Below are 24,061 nucleotides of genomic sequence, written 5' to 3'. Positions count from 1 at the left end.
AGGAGGATGGGGAAGGAGGAGAAACGAACGGCAGCACAGCAGTGGCCTACAGCCGCCCAGGTGCCCTTGGTGAACGACGCCCAGTGTCAAGCGCCCAAAAATCACGAGATTGGGTTAAAGATCATGAGATTCGAAAAGACGATAAACACCAGGTTCTGATTCTTTGCTTTCTGGGTTTTGCACACCCTGGGGTCCTAGTTCCAAGCCGAGATTTTCCCATAATCCTCTGGTTCCAGGAGCTAAACCTCCACATATTGCAAGACTCCCGATAAATCCGCCAGGGTTGGCAACACGGTCTGAATGGGACAATGCCATGATTCCTGCCCGGTTAATGACTCCCTCAGGGCCATATTCTGTCCCTTGACCTCTGTGCAAGGCTCCTATCAACATCCCGGAGACTGCGATGAGGAACATGGAGCCCGTCCGGGGCCCAGAATGACACACTGGGATTCGGGCCTCTGCGCACAACGAGCGTTACAACCCTGAGCTAGAGCAAAGAGATTCCACTGGGAGTCGAGAGCTGGGCCAGCGCCATGGTCAGTCACCTCTTCACAGAAGGCTGCAGAGCAGATCTGAGCTGGTCATTGACAGTAAGGCCGGATCTAGTCTGGCCTCCCACATGTCCCAGACTGGAGAACCTCACCTCTATCTGCTGGGGATCCACCCAACTTCTGCAGCCTCTGATTTCACTGAGAATTTCCTTTTAAACTTCTAATCAGCTCCCCCCCACAAGAGATTGGCCGGGTACAATTCATTACTGCCGGGGACGAATGAACGTGACCTTCCTCCCCGCGACAAGGTGTTTGATTGATTTGGAAGAAAAGCCTAAAAAAAACCCCAAGCCACCCACCCAGCACATCAGAGCTCTGCAGAGCCGAGGCAGCAAAGATTACATTCAGCTCCCGAGGAACACATACGAACTGCACGGGCTGATAAAGCAGCTTAAGCGTTCCAGCCAAGAAGTGAGGCAGCCGGAGCGGACCTGAGCGAAATGAAGAGCAGCGGAAAGACAAAGGAACAGACGTGGCAGCTCCACTGTACAGAGAGGGAGGGCGCAGCTGCCAGCCTGCCTCGTGGAGCCGCACCGGTCCCGTGGAGAGGAAAAGAGGGGTGAAAGAACCAGAAGGGGGCAGGGTGGGGTGCAAAGCAACTTGGAGGTGTCGGGGTAAATCCACCTGCAGCACCACGTGCGCAGGGTATGCCCAAGCCGCGACCGTGCCTTGGAACGTGGCTGTAGAAATGAGCCCTCTGACGGCACCGTGTAACAGAGAGGGTGCGGCGGAAAGGGAAAGAGGCTGGCTTTACAATTTGCTGCCCTTCCATAATAATAAATAATTAGCTTCTTTCATCAGTAGATCTCCAAGCTCTGTAAAGGAGGGCAGCATCATTGCCTCCATTTTACAGATGGGGAAACGGAGGCACAACGGGATGCAGTGACTTGCCCAAGGTCACCCAGCAGGCCTGTGTCAGAGCTGGGAATAGAACTCAGGTCTCCCATGGCTCAGTCCTCTGCTCAAACCACTAGGCAACACTTCCTCCCATTAAAGCTAGGGAAGCCATTGAATGCTGCAGGGCTTTCCCGCTGCAGGGGGCTGGCTGTGATGAGACACACCCGAGGCCCAGGGTGGAAAGGGGGGCATGACGCAAAGAGACAAGGTGATGATGACCAACCCTATTTTGGGAGGAACCCCTGGAAGGGATGGGTGAACCCGTCTAATGGGCCTATCTCCCTTGTGGGGCAGGGGACTTAACCCAGGCCAGTTTTCATGCTACTGGGCAAATTTACCCAAGCTATAAATGGGTGTGACTCATCTGCAAGCACTTTCACATGGCCAGGATCTGGCCCACAGTTTGTAATTGTATCTAAAACTATGTGCACGGGGTTACATACTCCAGAAATGCCCTTGCTTGGTGCACTGGGGAGCAGGGCGCTGGCCCAGCGTGGAGTTAAGCACCGGAGTTCTACCAATGTTCCCGGCCTGTTTAGAGAACTCGGCTGGGCCTTGTCTCTACTAGCAAACTTGAACCGGTTTGATGAAATCGATTTAAAACTCGACTAGTCAAATCAGTGCAAACATCTACTGCAGAGGTACTTCAGTTTGTTTAACTCGCTGGTGATTTGGCTTGTGTCAGAGCACAGGGGAAAGCGGTTTATATGTATGTCCATTAGGCCGGGCTTTGCACCAACGTCACTAGCTCAGTTTTTAAATTGGTTTCATGAATCCGGTGCATGCCAAGAACGCCTCCGTTTGCTGTTCCCTCAGTGTGTGAAACCCACCCGCAAAGGCCAGCTGCTGACCTAAGCACGACTGGGCTTCCGCTGTACTTTTCTAGTATAGACAAGGCCTTAGCCTTACTGGGACTGGCCTAGGCATCAGGACATTTCTTTATTCCAACTCCCTTTGAAAGACAAGAAAAATCCCCTGGGGCTTCCCTATGTCCTGAGAACCCCCTTCCACCCCCCACTTCTGCTTTCTTTCTGGATGACCTACTCTCAAGGGTGCAAAGGAAGCAGAAACCTTCTGCAAGGCCGGACTGGAAATACCCCCTGCAGGTGTATAGAGGCAGCAAAGCTGGCTCCTACCTCTCTAGATACTTAGCTGACCCTCATCGTCGTACTCAGGCGAGCACTCACCATCACTAATGTGTTTTGTCCCCCCTGCACCCCCTGGGAGATCAGGGTGTATTATCCCCATTTCACGGATGGGGAACTGAGGCACAAGGTAGAGGAGGAGACTTGCCCAAGGTCACGTGGGGATTCTGTGGCAGAGCCAAGAACTGCAGCAAGGTCCCCAGAGTCCTGGTCCAGTGACCCGCCCAGCGCATTGGGCGCCTCGGGGCAGGCAGAGTGAGCGCAAAGGGGTCCAGCTGGTGTTCAGCCAGCTGCTGCATTCTCTAGCAGCCAGAGCTCCCGGGCTGGGACAGCGATGGCTCCGGACAGCCCCCTCCTCGGCTGTACCCCACGTAAGCCGCTGGCAATGGAGGACCTGGCCCACTGTCTGCTTATGGGAAGGAGCCTGTTCCTTCCTTGTCTCAAGCACCAGATGGACCATCCGGCTGCTAAGCCCCCTCTCCCTCGGCACTGCCCGCCCCACCCCTTGCAGACACAGCTTACCGCGGAGTTGAATCGGAGGTGGCAGATGTTGCAGGAGATGAACTGCTTCTTCTTGAGTGGGGAGGGGACGCCGAAGGTGTGATTGATCACGGCCTTCTGCACGGGATCCATCTGGAAGGGGAGGGAGGGAGGGCATGTGGTTACTCGGCGCTTAATACTGTGCTTCGAACACAGACCAGCAAAGCACCCCAGTCTCGGCTCGGGAGCAGCACACGTTGCAGTGCAGCAATAGGGACATGCAGAATCCCTGCCCAGCCAAAGTCCTGGGGATCCTTTCCTTCCTCGGCTACTGCTGACGGGACCTGCCAACACCTAGAACATGCAGCTCCTTTCTCTGGTTTAGCTGGAGGTCCCCTGCGCTCTAGCAGGGAAAACAAGGACCTTTCGACTCAGGCCTTGGCAGGTAAAAGAGCATTTCAGCTCCCCTTCAGGGGAGAGGTCTGGCACGTGCCGTCCTCCAGGTATTGTCCGGGCAGAATCCAGACTTGTCCCCATCCCCCCATGTCCAACACACCGGAAGCTTCTGCCAGGCAGTCCGAATGTTCCTACCTCTTATCATATTGTTACAGCAGGAGCCCCAAGAGGGCGCTGTTACACAGTCTTGCAAGATCTTTTTCTTTGCCTGCCAGTGCGTACGGTCTTTGAAGAAGCGCTGCCTCATTGTTTGTTTTACAATGCCCATTCATTCTTTCCGAGGAGCTGTAGCAAGCAGCAGGAGACTTTGGTCCCTGCCTCAGTCTCTCCAACTAGAGCCAATTCTTGCTCTTGGGGAACCAGGCCCTGGTGTTGGCCCGAGATTTCAGAGAGAGCGGCTGTGCCTGCATGCTGTTTGTGACCACCTCTGCTGAAGGACTAAGGCACACGGTGTAACTAAAGCACGTTACACTAAGAAAATGTGCAGACTTTGCCTCGCTGGTGTCTCTCCATTGGAAACCAACCTGCAGGGCCCCATGATCTGCACTTGCTCAGCAGAGGGGTGACAATATTTCCTCTCTCCCAGCCTCTGGAGCTTTCCTGCTTTCTCCTGGCTGTTGAGTACCAGGGAGAAATAATTCCTCTTTGTCATCATTTCACCCACAGATCTCAATGCCCGTTAAGTCAATGGCCCCTGAGAGCTGGGACTCATTACCCCCCGTTTACAGAGGGGGCAAACAAACACCAAGAGTGAGGTTTCCTCACGGACACATAGCAAGTTAGTGGCAGTGCCCGGAATAGAACCCAGGAGTCCGGCACCTAGTCCCCCAGGGTAACTGTTCAGGGATAGATCCAGGAAGCTCTCAGAGATTCTCCCTCCTCTCTGATCCCTTCTCCGTTCACAACAGATGTCAATGTCGTGGATGGCAAATTATCGGTTTTCATTGGAGGTCCCCAGCTGCTCTCCTCAGCACCCAATGAAACAGGTGCGTTGCCAGGTGACTTAGCTGGAACCTCAGCCACTGAAATAGGGTCTCAGAGTTTGGACCCGGAGGCGATAAAAACGAGTCACCAGCCATTAACCCTTTGTTTGCTGTTAATCAGTGAGTAAAATTCACCCCCATGCAAGGCCAGCAGAAGACCTAAGCACTACGGGGTTTACACAGTGCCTGTACCTTGTGCTTTGCCCTCTGCACTGCAGCGAATCTCACCCTAGTGACAATACTTCGCTCTCCTCACATCCTATGAGAGGCAGACCCACCGATGGGGGTGGAGCTCGGAACAAGGAACCCTGCAAACTCCCTGCTCCGACGCCTAGACAGCTGCCCAGCCCACAGCTAACGTATTCACCGGGCCACCAATTCTGGGAGCACTTCGACATTATTGCTGCCATTGGGATCTAGGCTGAAGCGCTCACATGCAGGGACCAATGTACAGGGAGGGGAATCCTTGGGGGCCAGCTCACAGTTGCTCTGTGCTTCAGGTCCCCATCTGTAAAGAGGGGGTAGTGACCCTTTCCTCCCTCCCCCCTTTGTCTGACTTGTCTATTCAGCTCGTAGGTACTTTGGGGGCAGGCACTGGCGCCCTCTACGGGTAAGGAAAGCGCTTAGCACCAGCCAATCTCAATTGGGGCCTGCAATATAAGAAGTCATTTATTTTTCATGCTGTATCAAACTATCATCACAATTATTCGGGAACATTTTTTTATTGGCCAAGGAATCCCCTGGTACTCCACAGGGCGCATGCACTTGCTCTGCACAGAACTCGAACAACTCCAGCTATTTGCAACGGGCCCTGTCTTTCTGTGAGACGATTCATCAAAGGGCAGCGGTTCTGAGACGAGGCAGACGCACACAGCCCAACGACAGCCCCCAGTGGGTCCGTCTCCCCCTGACGCTCAGTGTCATTTTATTCCTCAGCCGGAGCAGTAAACTTATTCGAAAAGCCATAATTGTGTTAAACAAAATGCATTTATTAAGGGGGGAAAATAAGAATAATCTCTTTGTTGGAGTGCAGCTATAATCTATAATGCAAGGATTGTTTTGCTACCCGGAGGCATAGGAAGATTATCTTATCTGCGTCCTGCTGTCAGTAGAGCCTTGGGTTTTCAGGCGATCGTATTTCTCTGCAAAGCTATTTAGTCGCAGAGACAGGTGCATCAGTCTTCAGGGCACATGCCTGGACAACAGAGCCATTATCAAGACCCCAAATTCCATTCCAGGAGTGAGCAGAATGGTAATATCGAGTGATTAATGAAGTGCCTGTTTGCTATGAAATTTTACTCACTTATCTGGAATATAAATGAAGAGGCATTTGGGTTCTGATGGGGGAAACAGAGGCCTCTAGCGATGACAAAGACGCTGCTCCACCTCTGACAACGAACACTGCGGTGCACTCACAGCAGCACCCACACAGTGCAAAAACCAAGAGGAATCTCTCTCCTCGTGCAGTGCTGCATCAAGGCGCTGTGTCCATGCCAGCATTTTAACCGATAACTGCTGCTCTTCTGCCTTTAAGGAGCTCATCCCCCATGTCTAGCACCTCAGGAGGGAGCCAAGAACCAGAGAAGCCAGGAGGAAGATGGAGTGGAATTTACAGATCTAAGAAGATGCCATGGGTGGGAAGTTCAGGAAGGTAGCAGATATTTCTTGGGTTTGGTGGTTCTAGGCAGCAGTGCCCATAATTAACTCAGGGAGGAAGGATGGGCTTGGGTTGAGGCATTGGACTGAGACTCCTGAGATCAGAGTTCCCACCTCTGCCACTGGCTTCTTGTGTGATCCTGGCTGGGCAAGTCACAGAACCTCTCCGGGCCCCAGTTCTTCAACTGGAAAAACATAATAATCCTTCCGCTGCCTGGCCCAGTAGGACTGCGAGCTCCTGAGGGCAGGGCAGGGCCCGTCTCTCATGATGGGGCTGTGTGGCACCCAGCCCCACGGGGCCCTGATCTCGCTTGGAGACTCTAGTGCTACCATAATACACAACAGGACAACCACAAATCACAGCCGAGGATTTCACAGACATTTAGGAGAGTCCCAGGAATGTGACACTAAGACCTGGTCACGCCCTCAAGGCCGTAGTTAGGTCGACCTGACCCCTTCGGTAAACGTGGCTGGGTCAGCGGAAGAATTCTCTAGCTACCTGGGAGAGGCGGATTGACTCCATGGATGGGAAAACCCCTTCTGTAGGAAACGTCTGCGCTACAGCAGCCCAGCGACAGTGCCGAAGTGACTAAGTCTAGACACGGCCACAAGATCTTCCACCAGTAAAACGAGTTGAATCCAAAAGCGTGCGTGTGCGAGCGCACAAGCGTGCCTACTGGCCCTGCACTGGTTGGGGAAAAATGGGGAATATTTAAGAGTCTGTGAAGGAAACAGATTCTTCCCTCCCATCAATTTAAAATGCCCATGTGAAACTATAGCAGGGGTAGCCAACCTTTGGCACGCGTGCCAAAGGTGGCACGCGAGCTGATTTTCAGTGGCACTCACACTGCCCGGGTCCTGGCCACCGGTCCGGGGGGCTCTGCATTTTAATTTAATTTTAAATGAAGCTTCTTAAACATTTTAAAAACCTTATTTACTTTACATACAACAATAGTTTAGTTATATATTATAGACTTAGACAAAGAGACCTTCTAAAAACGTTAAAATGTATGACTGGCACGCGAAACCTTAAATGAGAGTGAATAAATGAAGACTCGGCACAGCACTTCTGAAAGGTTGCCATCCCCTGAACTATAGTGTCCAAGCCTGTGTTAGACAGGGAATAGACCAAGACACAGTTCAGAATACAGTTTGGAGGTTGTTACTAAGGTGACTGAAATATACCTAGTTTTTTGTGTGCAAAATTTAGAAAGAAACAAAATATTGTTATTCTGGGGAATGTTTTTTGCTGAAATATTCCATTTTTCCATCGAAACGCAACCCAAAATTTGATGTCTGCGCTCTTCCCCCCTTTCCACTCCTTTTTTTCCACTAGAAAAGCAGGAATACGGAAAAACTGAAAACATTACGCTGAATTGTAAAAATTGAAATAAAATATTTTTGTTTCATTCTGATGAAAAACAGGCACACTTTGAACAAGCCAAGCATTTACACAGAAAATTTTTGAATTGTTCAAAATGCCATTGTTTGGGGGGGGAAAAAAACACCTCAACCTTTTGATGACAAAATGTCAGCCAGCTGCAGGCATCACACCTATGTCCTGCCATACGAGGATGCAAGGAGGGATGGTTTTGTGGTTAATGCTCCAAACTGGGCACCAGGACTCCAGGGTTCTATTCCCAGCTCTCCCACTGATTTGCTGCAAGTCACTTCCTCGGTCTCTGCCTCAGTTTCCCCCGCTGTAAAAGGGGGATGGTGACACTGCCCTGCCTCAGAGAAGAGCTGAGCCGTGGAAATTCATCGATGGTTGATAGACACATGGAGACTTGGGGCTGGAAGATGGGCAAACGATTCTTATTTTTATTATAAAAGTACTAGATTTTGATGCCTGGTGAAGCTTTGGGCCAGACTCCCAGTGGGTTTAAATGGGCATTTTCCCATCGACTCCAACGGAGCTTCGCTCCTTGAGACCAGCAGAGCAGCTGAGAGAAAGGCTCAAGGGGCACTTGTTAAAGATTGTTCAACTATTTAATCAGATGGATTAATAGCAAAGGGGAAAAAACCTCCAAACGCATGGGGAGAGCAGATCTGATTGGCCCTTCTGAGGGGGCTGTGATGAGATGCAGGCTCCACACCATGGAGACAAAAGGGTACTAGACAATTTGGTATTTGAATGATCAAGGGTCCTTGATGCTACGTGCTAGAGGTTTACACGCCTATTAATTAACACTAAATTACAGCCTCTCAGAAAGCTTCACTTTCCATTTTGGACTCTTCATATAAAGTATCCTCCATTAATATCAAAACCAGAGGACATTTTAACTGTCCAATCAATTTTTATTCAGTTCATCTTCACTTTAATAGCGCTAGTCCGTCGTGAATTCATTCAGCCCCTGGGGATGGGCCCTAGCTGCCCCTCTAACCCTTCGAAGCCCCAGTCTGCAGCCGTGAAGGGGCAATTAAAGACAAGTTACCCCCCTCCCCAGACGGATTTTTAAACTACTTGTTTAAGGAGATGAAACGGACGATCCGTTTCCCAACAGGTTGGGACATCATCACGCTCTGTACTGGTGTCTTCCCATCACCCCTCACGTGATCTCCTGCCCTCACTGGCTGGGTTCTCTGAGAGGAACAGGAGAGCGGCACATCCCAAAGTCATTGCTTCACATTCCCAGACATCTCTGGGGAAGTCACAGGGCTCTTGGCAGCGCGGAGTACCGGCTGCACAACGGACATTCGCCTGAGCTTTCCGTTCTGTTCCTTAACACGCAGTCTCCTACACGTCCCGCCAGGTACCGCCCTGCCTCACTGGGTCTATGTCAGAGGAGAAACGACTAATAAACGACTCTGCCAGCAAAGTTCTGTTATACAGAGGCACTACTGGGGCAGGACTCCTGGGTTCCACTCCCAGCTCTGACAACAATTCCCTCTGTGACCCGGGGCAAGTCACTTGCAAAATCGGCCCTTGTGCAGAAGAGCCCAGCGTGGACTACTCACAGCCGGGGTAAACGAGCCTGAAAACGCCTCGTACTGTGCAGGGAGCCAGATCTCAGAGGGGACGAGCACCCACAACTGCCACTGCCACTACTGACATCAGCCGTGGCTACTCAGGATCGCTCCAGATCAGGCCTGTTAACCCCTCGGCTTTGGACTGCCCCAGCTGTAAAACGGTGGCAACAACCTCCAGGTTCCTGTGGGTCCTTAAGAGTTTAAGTGGTTTGATTAATAGATCGCTAGATTGCAAGGCCGGAAGGGATCACTGGGATCATCTAGTCTGGCCCCGGAACGTCCCTAGACTAATCCCTAGAGCAGAGCTTTCAGAAAAACAGCTACTCTTGATTTGAAATCGGTCAGTGACGGAGGAGCCTCCACGACCCCTGGTTAGTTACTCTCACTGCTCACATTTTCAGCTTTATTTGTCTAGTTTCAACTCACAGCCATTGGATCACGTTAGACCTCCCTCTGCTAGATTGACGAGCCCATTTTTACTTATTTGTTCCCCAGATAGGTGCTTATAGACGGTAATCAACTCACCCCTCCTCTGTTCACATAAACAGACTGAGCTCTTAGTCGATCGCTGTAAGGCAGGTATTCTGATTCTCGTGGCGCTTCTGTGACCCCTCTCCAATTTATCAACATCCTTCTTGAATCGTGGGCACCCGAACTGACCACAGGGTTCCAGCAGTGGTCGCACCAGTGCCGAACACAGAGGTTAAATAACCTCTCTACGCCCAGCCAAGATTCACCTGGTTATGCATCCCAGGATCGCATTAGCCCTTTTGCCGCACACCATCACACGGAGCTCTTAGGTTTGAGGCTCCTCGAGGTGGCTTCTTCTCCTCTCCCTGATGGCAAGTACCTCTGAGCGCTGTACGTTCACTGGGTGCTGCTCCCATCACCATTCATCTGTAGAGTCAGGGAAGGTGTTACACAGTCTGTGCCTGGCAGCCCATATGATCCGTCATCTCTAATGTGCAGCTCATTGCAACAAGCCATTCTGCCCCTGCTCCGGGCCCGGAGAGCAGCGCTGAACTGGCTAACTCCAAAGGGACCGTTCAAGGCAAAACCTGCGTGGGGCAAGGGAGCTTCCATCCCGTTTCAAGAGAGCTTGTTTCTAGACCTGCACTTTGGAAAGTGCAGCATGAAACCGCTGCCTCGGCCATCCCCGCAGCCGCTGCCACATCCCATCCAACGCTGAGTGAGAGCAGACCCGACTGACTCGATTCATTGCTTTGGACCCAGAGATGCAAAGATTTCCCAGAATGCCGGGACACAGGGCCTGCACTCTGGTTACGTGCAGCTGTTTGCAGCAGTAAGTCCCATATGTACTCTGGGATGCCATCTGTCTCTTCCCTCTGTCGACTTACACTAGCCACAGGGCCTCTATTACCGAGGCCCTGAGCATTTCTCAATCTCCTCCCCAAGCCTCCTGGGAGGCAGGGCAGTGCTAGTCATGGACCTGGGTCTCCCAAGTCTCTGCCTCGCACCCTAACCACTGGGCCATCCTCCCCCTTTAGACTCCTTCACAACAATAAAAACGTCACTTACACCTAGCGCTCTCGCTTCGCTGTGCAAACACTCATTCGTTCATCTTGGGAAGTAGGCTAGCCAGAATTATCCCCACATTACAGAGGGAGAAATTGAGAGAGAGAGAAGAAAAGTGACTTCCCTCCTCATAGTCAGAGCTGGGAAGTGAACCCAGGAGTCCTGGCTCCTAGACCCGTGGAAGAAACCGCAAGACAACTCCCCACTCTAAAGCCAAGAGTTATTGCAGCTGCAGATTTCACAGCTGTTTCACCCTCACCATTTCTTGTATTCAAAAGTCAAAGCTAACATTGAGTTTTGAAAAGGCGTTCGGAAGTGGGCCATGCAGTGCATAGCTGTTCTGTGGAGCCTGTACGGTCTAGTCACCCGCTTGCACTGCAGATAGCGAATGACACTCTGTCTCTGCATCTCTTTGTTCCATCAAGCAGATCTGCAGAGAACAGTGTGTTTTTAGCACACAGAGAACTTTGCTAGAAGCACAAACCGACTCCTTTTGGTGGGTGACGCTGAATGGTTCCGACACTTTGATGCCACCTGAGAATTCTTGTGCTTCTATTTAAAAAAAAAAAAGTACCCCAGTAACTTTCTTCCAACTTCTGCAGTCACAGACATTGGACTGGAAAAGCCCAGACATAACCCTGGCTAGTCTCCTCCCACAGATGAGTGCTGGACTGTACCCCCTACAGTCTATTCTCCATGGCACCAACACCACCTTTGGAAAAGTAAAATGCGACATGATGTACTTGTCCTGGCCTATGCTAAATACAGCTCCGCTGAAGGATCTCTGCATTGAGAGCGTACGTACCAATTCCCAGGGCTCAGGAGTGTCTGGTCTGATGCGATTTTCATTTACAGATTCCAGCAGAATTAATTGGAATGCATCCGGAGCCTTCGGTCCCCATCTCCGGAGAGAACTCACACGAAAGCAGATTCTGGGTCCAGTGCTTTCAGAGAGCAAATGTCTCTGCTTTATAGTCAAGTCCTATTGACTCAAATGACTCAATTTATCCCCGGGATGTTCCTCTTGATATAAATAGAGATCTCCTCGTTGAACTTCCTGCCAGCCACCGAGGTCAGAAACGGGAATTCAGAGGGACAGCGTCAGTTTGGACTGTGCCTTCTGGTATTGCGGTTTTGCAAGACACTGTTAGATCTTGAGGAACTCAACGCAGCCACAGCCAGAGTGCACCTCCTGAACACGAGCCCCCGTCTCTGGGGCAAGAGCGCACAGCTCGGGAGGATTCGCTTTGCTCCAGAGTAGAACATCTGCTGGGTTCATGAGAGTCTTGTGACCTGCCCAGCATGCAAAGAATTCAGCAGTGGGGGTGACTATTGCAGAGCATTTCACGGGACGGAGCAGGAGCAGGGCCAGCACATGGGCTTGGGGTCAGAAGGTGCAAGTTCACTGACTTGGGTGGAGCTGCTCTCTCCTTGCACCAGCTCTGAATATGACCCAGGGCAGCTGGAAATCGGAACTCTAAAGCACGACCAGCTTTTCTTTCTTCCCTCAGCGTATACGTGGGGCTCAGCTGCCAGATGGACTCGCTGAGCTGTCGGCATGGCAGATTAGACGGAAAGGGAGATAAGGAAACACCAGCCTGACTTCCTCTGGTGCAACGAAGCATTAAATGGAGGCTGGAGTCCAGCAGCCCTCCAAGTGAGTCTCATTGGAGGAGAAGGTATCTGTACTTGCGTCTGTCTTTGTAGTGCTTGTATGTGTAGAGGCCTGTAGGGGCAGTGTGCTGGGAGGGCTGCTGAGCCCAGAGCCCTGATTAGGGGGCGGAGCTTGGCTGATTAGGGGGCCTATAAAAGCGGCCTCCCAGCCAAGCAGCGGCACAAGCAGCGAGCAGCGGCACCCAGGAGCCTGTAAACAGAGCTGCTAACAGGGGAGTTTAAGTGGGAGTTTACAGGGGGAGGTGGAAGGGGAGGCAGGAGGGCGCGGTGGGGCGTGTGCTCTGTGTCCCCAGGTGCAGTGGGCAGAGACTACAGCGGCCATGAGCCAAGCGGCGGGGGACACAATGCAGATGATTGCATGTGGCAGCTGTGGTATGTACATGGTCCTAGCAGGGGCACCTGAACAGAGGTATGTCTGTATGAAATGCCGCCTAATCGAGCTGTTAGAGGAAAAGGTCCGTGGGTTGGAGATGCAGGTAGAGACCCTGGTAGAGTTTAGAAGGGGATTCGAGCAGCTACTGGAGCAAAGGCAGAGAGTGGCGGAAGGGGAAAGCTCAGGGGTGCAGGTGGAAGCTGAGGCTATGGTCTGTGAGGGGGGAAATATCGGGGGGAGAACAAGAGCAGTGGAAGCATGTGACCATGAGAAGCAGGCCAAGGAAAAGGAGGGCTAGTGAGGGGGAAATAGAACTCAGGAACAGGTTTGGGTGTTTGGATAACGAGGAGGGGACGCAGCAGGTGGTAACTGATGGTGGGAGGCAGAGGAAGAAAAGAAGGGCAGCTAGTCCAATAGAGAGAGGGGAGGAGTTGATGGAGACAGCATCAATACTCAGCCCCAGGAAGATACAGGATGGCACTAGGGGGAGTATAAGGGAACATAGAAACAGACAGGAGTTACGACTACAGGGAACAGGGGATAGATTAGTAGATCGCACTGTCACCAGGCAAAGGCAGGTTTATGTGATTGGACACTCCTTACTGAGGAGGTTAGACAGGCCTGTGACCAGAGCGGACCCAGAAAACAGAAGGGTGTGCTGTCTGCCGGGCGCTAAGATACGGGATGTGGACCTGCGGTTGAAAAGGATCCTAAAAGGAGCAGGTAAGAACCCCTTGATCATCCTTCACATAGGAACGAATGACACGTCTAGGTTCTCGCTAGAGAGAATCAAGGGAGATTATGCCAGGCTGGGGAAGACGCTTAAGGAAGTCGAGGCTCAGATTACACTGGTCTACAATTTTTGAGAAGTCGTCTGATTCAGAGATAAAATGTGCTATTTATTATGTATTTTAATGTGCTGAATTCAAATATGACAATTAAAACAACTGATTGGCTACTGTTTCTAAGATATTTAAGTTTTTACATTTTATGTCTATGTATATTGTGTAGATAGTAGAGTTTTAATCATAAATTGTAAACCTAGGTCTTTTCATATATTTATGGTTGCTTTACATGCTAATATTTCACCTGTCCTGTTTATGTAACACTTTAAAAATCAGCAAAAGGGTTATATAAATAAAATTTATTATGAAACAAAAGGCAAAAAACTATTATGTACATAGTTTAGTCCTATTCAGTGTCTACTCGGCGCTTCTTGGCTTGTCTCTTGTAGTCATTCAATGGAGCATCTCTTGTCACTGTCCAGCAATAGTCTGCAAGCATTGATGGGCTCCATTTGCCCTGATAACGTTTCTCCATTGTTGCAATGTCCTGGTGAAATCGCTCGCCGTGCTCGTCGGTCACTGCTCCGCAGTTCGGTGGGAAAAAATCTAGATGAGAGTGCAAAAAATGTATCTTTAGTGACATGTTGCAACCAAGGCTTTTGTATGCCTTGAGGAGGTTTTTCACCAACAACCTGTAGTTGTCTGCCTTGTTGTTTCCGAGAAAATTTATTGCCACTAACTGGAAGGCTTTCCATGCCGTCTTTTCCTTGCCACGCAGTGCATGGTCAAATGCATCATCTCGAAGAAGTTCACGAATCTGAGGACCAACAAAGACACCTTCCTTTATCTAGCTTCACTTAACCTTGGAAATTTTTCATGGAGGTACTTGAAAGCTGCTTGTGTTTTGTCAATGGCCTTGACAAAGTTCTTCATCAGACCCAGCTTGATGTGTAAGGGTGGTAACAAAATCTTCCTTGATTCAACAAGTGGTGGATGCTGAACACTTTTCCTCCCAGGCTCCAATGACTGTCGGAGTGGCCAAACTTTCTTGATGTAGTGGGAATCTCTTGCACGACTATCCCATTCGCAGAGAAAACAGCAGTACTTTGTGTATCCAGTCTGCAGACCAAGCAAGAGAGCAACAACCTTCAAATCGCCACAAAGCTGCCACTGATGTTGGTCATAGTTTACGCACCTCAAAAGTTGTTTCATGTTGTCATAGGTTTCCTTCATATGGACTGCATGACCAACTGGAATTGATGGCAAAACATTGCCATTATGCAGTAAAACAGCTTTAAGACTCGTCTTCGATGAATCAATGAACAGTCTCCACTCATCTGGATCATGAACGATGTTGAGGGCTGCCATCACACCATCGATGTTGTTGCAGGCTACAAGATCACCTTCCATGAAGAAGAATGGGACAAGATCCTTTTGACAGTCACGGAACATGGAAACCCTAACATCACCTGCCAGGAGATTCCACTGCTGTAGTCTGGAGCCCAACAGCTCTGCCTTACCCTTGGGTAGTTCCAAATCCCTGACAAGGTCATTCAGTTCACCTTGTGTTATGAGGTGTGGTTCAGAGGAGGAGGATGGGAGAAAATGTGGGTCCTGTGACATTAATGGTTCAGGACCAGAAGTTTCACCCTCTTCCTCTTCCTCGTCTGACTCAAGTGAGAATGATTCTGGTGCATCAGGAACCGGCAGTCCTTCTCCGTGGGGTACTGGGCGTATAGCTGATGGAATGTTTGGATAATGCACAGTCCACTTTTTCTTCTTTGACACACCTTTCCCAACTGGAGGCACCATGCAGAAGTAACAATTGCTGGTATGATCTGTTGGCTCTCTCCAAATCATTGGCACTGCAAAAGGCATAGATTTCCTTTTCCTGTTCAACCACTGGCAAAGATTTGTTGCACAAGTGTTGCAGCATATGTGTGGGGCCCACCTCTTGTCCTGAGCTCCAATTTTGCAGCCAAAATAAAGGTGATAGGCTTTCTTAACCATAGTGGTTATACTGCGCTTTTGTGATGCAAAAGTCACTTCACTACAAACATAGCAGAAGTTATCTGCACTGTTCACACAAGTACGAGGCATCTCTGCTCACTTTGTCTAAACAGAAATGTGTCCCTTTGCAAAATCAAACACTGACAAATAAGAGAGCACGACACTGTATGATTTCTAGAGCTGATATAGGGCAATTTGTTCAGCAGAGTGATGTAAGCTTCGTTATGATTGCATCATCCATGACTTCTAGGAATAACAGGATGCAATTCATATCATGTATGACGCAATACTAGCTTCAGATTGCATCATTCATTGTTTTGCCTAAAAAGCAAGTACTGTCCAAACCCAGTCATAGATTTATTCATAGACCAAGTCAAAGATGTATTTTAGTCATTTCTGGTTTAAATTGAGATCCCTTCCCTTTATAACTCACTTATCCTCCGCCATTCCCAAGTCAAAGGTCGTATATACTGACCCAATAGCATATCTTGAAAACTAGAGCCAATCAACAATTTTAAGCATCATTTTCGTTCTCAGTGACCCAGAATTAGTAAAGTTTGACTACATTTATTTCAGAAGCATTTTGGCTGTAGAGCAGTGTTATCTTCAGTGGGATTCTGCCTGTTCCTTGAGAAGGACAGCAAAGGGCTGACAGAATTGTGAGGATAAATAGCTGGCTAAGGGAGTGGTGCTATAAGGAGGGCTTTGGGATGTATGGCCACTGGGAGGCTTTCGGGGACAGACAGCTGTTCTCACGGGATGGACTTCACCTGAGTAGGGAAGGAAATAGACTTCTGGGAGGGAGGCTGGCTCATCTCATCAAAAGGGCTTTAAACTAGGAATTTGGGGGAGACGGTTGGGAGATGTCCAGTTAATCTCCACGCCAGATTCCAACACTGAAAAAGAGGGCAAAGAGATAAGCACAGATATAGGTAGGGGTAGGAAATTGGACATAAGAAGGAGGGGGCGGATGGACAGTACCGGGTCCGTACCAAATTGCATAACTAATGGGAGAAAGGATAGACAGCATACAGTAAGATGTTTATACACCAATGCGAGAAGCCTAGGTAATAAAATGGAGGAATTGGAGCTCCTGGTCCAATAAATGAAACCTGATATCGTAGGAATAACCGAAACGTGGTGGAACGGTAGTCATGACTGGAGTACAGGTATGGAAGGGTATGTGCTGTTTAGGAATGACCGGAAAAAAGGTAAAGGTGGGGGAGTGGCATTGTATGTCAATAATGAGCTAAAATGTAAAGAAATAATAAGTGATGGAATGGATAAGACGGAGTCTGTCTGGGCAATAATTACACTGGGTAAAAGAACTACTAGAGCCTCCCCTGAGATAGTGCTTGGGGTGTGCTATAGACCGCCAGGATCTAGCCTGGATGCGGACAGAGAACTCTTTAATGTTTTTAGGGAAGTAAAAACTAATAAGAACTGTGTAATCATGGCGGACTTTAACTTCCCAGATATAGATTGGGGAACAAATGCTAGTAACAATAATAGGGCTCAGATGTTCCTAGACGTGCTAGCAGATGAATTCCTTCATCAAGTAGTAACTGAACCGACGAGGGGGGATGCAATTTTAGATTTGGTGCTGGTGAGTAGTGAGGACCTCGTTGAGGAAATGGTTGTAGGGGACAACCTTGGCTCGAGTGACCATGAGCTAATTCGGTTTAAACTAAATGGAAGGATTAACAGAAATAAAACTGTGACTAAGGTTTACAATTTCAAAAAGGCCAACTTTAATAAATTAAGGCAACTACTTAGGGAAGTGGATTGGGCTAACACACTTAGGGATCTAAAGGCAGAGGACGCCTGGGATTATTTCAAGCTGAAGTTGCACGAGCTGTCCGAGGCCTGTATCCCGAGAAAGGGAAAACGGTTAGTAGGCAGGAGATTTAGACCTAGCTGGATGAGCGGGCATCTCAAAGGGGCGATTAAGAAAAAACAGAAAGCGTACAAAGAATGGAAGAGGGGAGGGATCAGCAAGGAAACCTACCTTATTGAGGTCAGAGCATGTAGGGATGCAGTGAGAAAGGCCAAAAGCCATGTAGAGTTGGACCTCGCGAGGGGAATTAAATCCAATAGTAAGAGGTTTTATAGCCATATAAATAGGAAGAAAACAAAGAAAGAGGAAGTGGGACCGCTGAAGAATGTAGATGGAGTAGAGATTAAGGATAATCTAGGCATGGCACAATATCTAAATGAATATTTTGCATCAGTCTTTAATAAGGCTAATGAAGGGCTTAGGAATAGAGGGAGCAGGACAGAGGGGAATAAAGGAGGGGGGATTGACATTACAGTATCAGAGGTGGAAGCCAAACTTGACCAGCTAAACGGGACTAAATCGGGCGGACCGGATGATCTTCATCCTAGAATATTGAAGGAACTGGCACGAGAAATTGCAAGCCCCTTAGCCATAATTTTTAATGAATCTGTAAACTCGGGGGTGGTACCGTTGGACTGGAAAATAGCTAATGTGGTTCCGATTTTCAAGAAGGGGAAAAAAAGTGACCCGGGTAACTACAGGCCTGTTAGTTTGACTTCTGTAGTATGCAAGGTCTTGGAAAAAATTTTGAAGGAGAAAGTAGTTAAGGCCCTTGAGGTGAATGGCAATTGGGACAAATTACAACATGGGTTTACGAAAGGCAGATCGTGCCAAACCAACCTGATCTCCTTCTTTGAGAAAGTAACAGACCTTCTAGATAAAGGAAATGCGGTGGATCTAATATACCTCGATTTTAGTAAAGCGTTTGATACTGTACCGCATGAGGAATTATTGGTTAAATTGGAAAAGATGGGGATCGATATAAAAATCCAGAGGTGGATAAAGAACTGGTTAAAGGGGAGACTGCAGCGGGTAGTACTGAAAGGTGAACTGTCAGGTTGGAGGGAGGTCACCAGTGGGGTCCCTCAAGGTTCGGTTTTGGGTCCAATTTTATTTAATCTATTCATTACTGACCTCGGAACCGAATGTAGGAGTGGGTTGATAAAGTTTGCGGATGACACAAAGTTGGGAGGTATTGCCAATTCGGAGAAGGATCGGGATATTCTGCAGGGAGACTTGGATGACCTTGTAAATTGGAGTAATAATAATAGGATGAGATTTAATAGTGAGAAGTGTAAGGTGATGCATTTAGGGATGACTAACAAGAATTTTAGTTATAAGCTGGGGACGCATCGGTTGGAAGTAACGGAGGAGGAGAAGGACCTCGGAGTCCTGGTTGATCGCAGGATGACTATGAGTCGGCAATGTGACGTGGCTGTGAAAAAAGCTAATGCGATCTTGGGATGCATTAGGCGAGGTATTTCTAGTAGGGACAAGGAGGTGCTGCTTCCGTTATACAAGGCGCTGGTGAGACCACATTTGGAGTACTGTGTGCAGTTCTGGTCTCCTATGTTTAAAAAGGATGAACTCAAACTGGAACGGGTACAGAGAAGGGCCACTAGGATGATCCGAGGAATGGAAAACCTTTCCTATGAAAGGAGACTCGAGGAGCTCGGTTTGTTTAGCCTAACCAAAAGAAGGCTGAGGGGGGGATATGATTGCTCTCTTTAAATATATCAAAGGGATAAATACCAGGGAGGGAGAGGAATTATTTCAGCTCAGTACTAATGTGGACACGAGAACAAATGGATATAAACTTGCCGTGGGGAAGTTTAGGCTTGAAATTAGACGAAGGTTTCTAACTGTCAGAGGGGGGAAATTTTGGAACAGCCTTCCGAGGGAAACGGTGGGGGCAAAAGACCTCTCTGGCTTCAAGATTAGGCTAGATAAGTTTATGGAGGGAATGGTTTGATGGGATAACGTGATTATAGTCAATTAGGCAATAACGTGCCATCGCTGGTAAAATGAGGGTCCGGCTGTAGAATCTTGCCTGTATGCTCGGGGTTCTACTGATCGCCATATTTGGGGTCGGGAAGGAATTTTCCTCCAGGGTAGATTGGCAGAGGCCCTGGAGGTTTTTCGCCTTCCTCCGCAGCATGGGGCAGGGGTCGCAAGCTGGAAGATTCTCTGCGACTTGAAGTCTTTAAATCACGATCTGGAGACTTCAACAGCTGAGTTAAGGGAAAGTGGGTGGGTCAGCTTTTGTGGCCTGCATCATGCGGGAGGACAGACTAGATGACCATATTGGTCCCTTCTGACCTTAAAGTCTATGAGTCTATAAAAGGCCTTTGCTGTCATCCTCTGTAAAGCCACCTGCCTAGATGGGGCCTCTGAACTTTCTGCCCCCCCACCCCTCACTTCCTCTGGGTGGCCAAATTCCTCCTTATTCCTGCTGCAACTAGGTCTTGCCTCAACTCCTGCAATGCCAGCTCAAGGGCTTCTTCAGCCTCTGCTCTGCAGCTGGGACGGCGCAGCTGCTCCAGGAAGCCGGACCGTTTCCAAACATAGGTCCTGTCGCTCCACTAGCTTCCTCACCCTCCCGCTCTGCACGGAGGGAGCGGGGCTGTTTAAGGGCAGCCCAAGAGGGATGTAACAAGGATCCCCCCTGCCAGGCCCAAGGACTATCCCATTGGACACCCCACCCAGAAGCACCTGAAGACTGTGGACACCTTCTGTCAGGCCCAGAGCAGCCCTCCTCACATTACTCAATAGGGGTCTATGCACCCTGCAGTGGGCACGTCTGGTCTGGCCAAGCAGTAATCGCAGGAGGCGGAAAGTCAGCCCACGCGTTGTGCCAGCACTAGGCTGACGCGCCATTTAAAATCCACATAAGGGCTCGAGCCTGCGAGGTGCTGGGCACCCGCCATGGCCCTGACCCAGCAAACTGCTCCGCGTTCAGGATATGCTGAAGAGCTTTGCTGGATCGAGGCCAGAATGCGCCGCCCCTTGCAGGATCCAGCCCTGAGGATCCCGCAGGCCCTGCGCTGAGCCTCTGCGCCGGCCAGCAAGGGGCTGAACATCACCTGAACTCCGACAGGCTGAGGGCTCAGCCTTGCAGAGTTGGACAGCTGGGATCCCGGATGCCATTTCTGCTGCACGCGGCAGTAGGCCTGCTCCAGAGGCTCTCTCCTCCCTGGGACAATTTTCTCCTGGTTAATTACAAGAATCCGTATTTTTTCCTGCTAGATGGTGCAGAAGATTTTCCACCGTTCTGTTCTGCAGTGAGTGCGGAGCTGGGTCTGGGGATGCAGCCGGGACCCCTCTTTGCCCAGAGGAGGGACGAAGCAGGCAGAGAGAGGGTGTGCCTCCTTCAGGCTGCCCTCCAAGTGCTTATCCCTGCCTCGGAGAGACCCTCTCCAAAGGGCATGGGCAACTGAGTCGCTCTGGCCCCATCAGCCACACGTCAGCTGGAAACGACTTTCACAAACTCCCAGCCAGGGTTGGATTTGAACGGGTCCCCTAGAGGTGTAAGATTTCCATTGAGCGCAGACAGCTTCATCACAGGTTCCCACTGTGCTTATAGCTACTTACGCCTTGCACAAATACGCACACGCATGGCAAATGGCTACAAGAGCTTAGGGTGATCCTATCTCAGCCAGGTGTGGAGCACCTCTCTGCTGAGCTAAGGGACCTCGCAGAGGTGAGCCCACCACCAAAGACCTTCTGTGGAATGTCACTGGCTCATGCTGCAGGCGGGGATGGCGTTTCCAGCAAACACAGGGGAAAGGAATTTTCAAAAGCTTCATTTAAAAAACAAACAAACAACATGACAACGGGACACATGCGCCCAGGGGAGGTGGGAGGGCAGCCAAGGAGCATAAGGAACAGACTGGGTCAGTTTAGCTGCTGGCTCCAATTGCTATAAAAAGGAACCTGGGCAAAATGGCTGTTAATTGCATCAGCAAAATCATCTTCTACGGTAACCCTGCATTCTAGCCCAGGAGAGAGAGGGGCTAACGGTGGGATTTTAAAGGAGCCCAGGGGAGTTTGGAGCTTGAATCCCAAAGTCAGTGGGAGTTGGGAGCCTACCTCCCCGTAACGTCTTTGAAAATCTTCCCCTAAATAAGCAGCAATAATCACATGCACTTCCATAGAGTGTCATCCCTGGACCGCAAAGTAATTGACAAAAGGAAGGTCAGTGTCACCCTCTCTGCCTAGGAGAGGGGGAACGAGGCACAGGATCCACCCGTGTTGTCAAACTCAGAGGCCTGAAGTGATGTATTTAGGTGCCTACGTAGCCACACGAGCGCAGCTTCATTTTCATCTGGGCCGAGCGCTCAGGGCTCCCGGGGAAGTGAAGATTTCAGTGAGTAACTTTAATAGGTTACACAGCCCGAAGGAACCACCGCGATGATCATAGCACAGCCCTGCAGTCATTCCCGTTTCGGCCGACACGTTTGCAAAGTTTGGTCTAACCGACTTGCTCATGTTCACCCTGCAAACCAGGGGCAGAGTCCAGAACAGATCTCAGGTTTTCTGTCTCTGTACTCAGACCGTTAGACCACAATGTTTCCTCTTCAAAGAGGTGATTCACCAGGTCTTTGTATTTCTAACGTCTACTAGTCCAGCAAGTCAGAGACGTAAAAGACCTACCAGGTCAAGTCCGTCTCCCAGCAAGTCAGGACAGAGTCTCCAATGGAGGATGCAAAATTGGGATTGGCTGTCTTTCATGCGCGGTCCTCCAAGCACAATCGACTCACGTTCTCAGTTTCCCTATGGGCGTCCGTCCCCATTGAACCCCAGGGCCACCACTGCAAATACCAGCACAGATTCTTCCTTACAGCTGGTTGGCAAATGATTTTTCCCCCCATGAAAAGTTTTAATGGAAAAAACAAAATGGTTTTTGACAAAAACATTGTCATTGAAAATTTTCATATGAAATCCAAAAATTTAAAACCAACCTTGTTTTGGGAGGGTGGTGGTGGGGATGTTAAAACCTCCATTTAGTTGAAAAAGTCATTTTCCAATGGAAAAAAGGGTTTAATGGAAATTTTTTGCAACCAGCTACAGGAAGAGGCCCCTGAAATTCCCTGCTGGTTAAGGGGGCAAAGGAGGAGGAGATTAGACGCCTGAGATGTTATTATATAAGTATCACATAACCGAGGCCCGGGCTCGCCTGCAGATTGACCTTGACGTTAGTATACTAACAAGAGACATTATGCAATAAGCTGACAACAAAACCTGGAGAGATGGCAGCTGACGGATTCCTTGGACCCTTAGATGCTCTTTTCTATGTTTAATCTCAGAAAACTCCCCTCCAAAGCTATTTTATTGCTATTGATTCTGGGAGCAAAACCCAATTGATCTTGGTCGAAATGAAGCATTTTTAAAATGTCTGTTTATAATAGTGATGAATGGAGCCTTGTGGGACTGATCTGGGCTGCACCCCCATTTCAAAAGCGAATGTCTCTCTCCTTGGTCAGTTTCAGAGCCCTCCTCCCTCTGCAGCAACAGACCCACGGAGCGCGCTCACCCAGGGTTTTGCAAACACGCTTCCCTTGGCATGGGCAGTTTATCGCTCAGCAGACCCCTTTAGCAAACCAGGAAATGAGCTGGGCGGGTGCGGAGATTGGCAGCTAATAGAACAATAAGGGCTCCATGTGAGAAGGAATTTACAGGACGATGGGACTAATGAGAACAAGGCAGCCTGGGTCAGTGGGTAGGGCAGCGCCTTGGGGCGCAGGAGATCTGGGTTCTGTCCCCTGCTCTGCCGTTAATCTGCTCTGTGACCTTGAACGAGTCATGCTGCCTGTTGCCCTTCCTGTGACCCATTCGATACCACCTGGCACTGAACATTGCCAGCCACGGTTAAAGGCAAAAGGGCCCCTTTAGTCGGGCCACCCAGGTGTGTGTTCACAGGGGGTCAGGCTTTTCACAAGCTCCCATTGCTCTTGGCAGGAGCCGCTAACCTGTCAATCTGGGCCAAACCATGGGCGTTTAGTGCTTCTGAAAACAGAGGCCAAACCCTGCTGGGAAGGGAGCCCGGCTCCTGCCAAAGCCAGATTCCCAGGATCCAATGCCCTGAGTCCATCTGTGCTCGGCTAGAGCGACTGGCATCACGGGCCCGACCAACAGTTATTCCCCGCCCACCAGCTGCTCCCTGGCTAACGTGCTGCTTTTCATCACACCCTCATTTCTGGACTATTCCTTCCCCACTCCCTGAACATGGAAAGCCCTTGACGGGATTACGTTGTGAGCAGTGACGGGTTGTCTGTCCTTGCTGGCATCTCCCCCCGCCCCCCCCGTACCCTGGCGCTGCTGCGTTTCCGACGCGGACGCACGGATCTCACCCCTTCCAGCCTGAAAGTTCTTTGAGCCTTGTAATAACTCACCGTGTTGAAGTTGGGGAACAGGTTGAGTGGGGACGTCCCATTGAGTCTAAAGGTCAGGAAGTGCTTGATGTCCAGTGGCGGGTGTAGGGGTCGCCCAGGAACAGACAGCGATGCTAGGAGGGGGCTGCTGTGCCCAGATGGACCTACGCAGAGAGGGAAGGAGACACAACGTTGAGATTTTTCTTAATTAAATCACCCGGAAAAGGGCAAATGTCAACTCTGAAATTTTGAATTAAAATGGTGTTTTGGCTTTTTGGTTTTAAATAACTGAAATTACATGAGACGGACATGAAAAGGGAATTGTTTTGCCTTGAAT

The 24,061-nt window shown here is 49.7% G+C and overlaps 1 protein-coding gene across 1 annotated transcript in view; it reads right to left on the bottom strand.

Moving 5' to 3' along the window:
- ZNF385C (zinc finger protein 385C) overlaps positions 1–24,061 on the bottom strand; it is a 139,076-nt gene that overhangs the window by 20,873 nt on the left and 94,142 nt on the right. Inside the window, exons 3-4 of the mRNA XM_065422813.1 lie at positions 23,746–23,888; positions 3,116–3,226 (exon numbers count right to left, since the gene is read on the bottom strand). Of these exons, the coding sequence (XP_065278885.1) occupies positions 3,116–3,226; positions 23,746–23,888 (254 nt within the window). The remainder of the gene's footprint in view (positions 1–3,115; positions 3,227–23,745; positions 23,889–24,061) is intronic.

This window comes from Emys orbicularis, chromosome 25, assembly GCF_028017835.1.
Source record: "Emys orbicularis isolate rEmyOrb1 chromosome 25, rEmyOrb1.hap1, whole genome shotgun sequence".
NCBI lineage: Eukaryota > Metazoa > Chordata > Testudines > Emydidae > Emys > Emys orbicularis.
The sequence above is the reverse complement of the archived record's forward strand: the minus strand, read 5'-3'. Positions and strand labels throughout refer to the sequence as shown.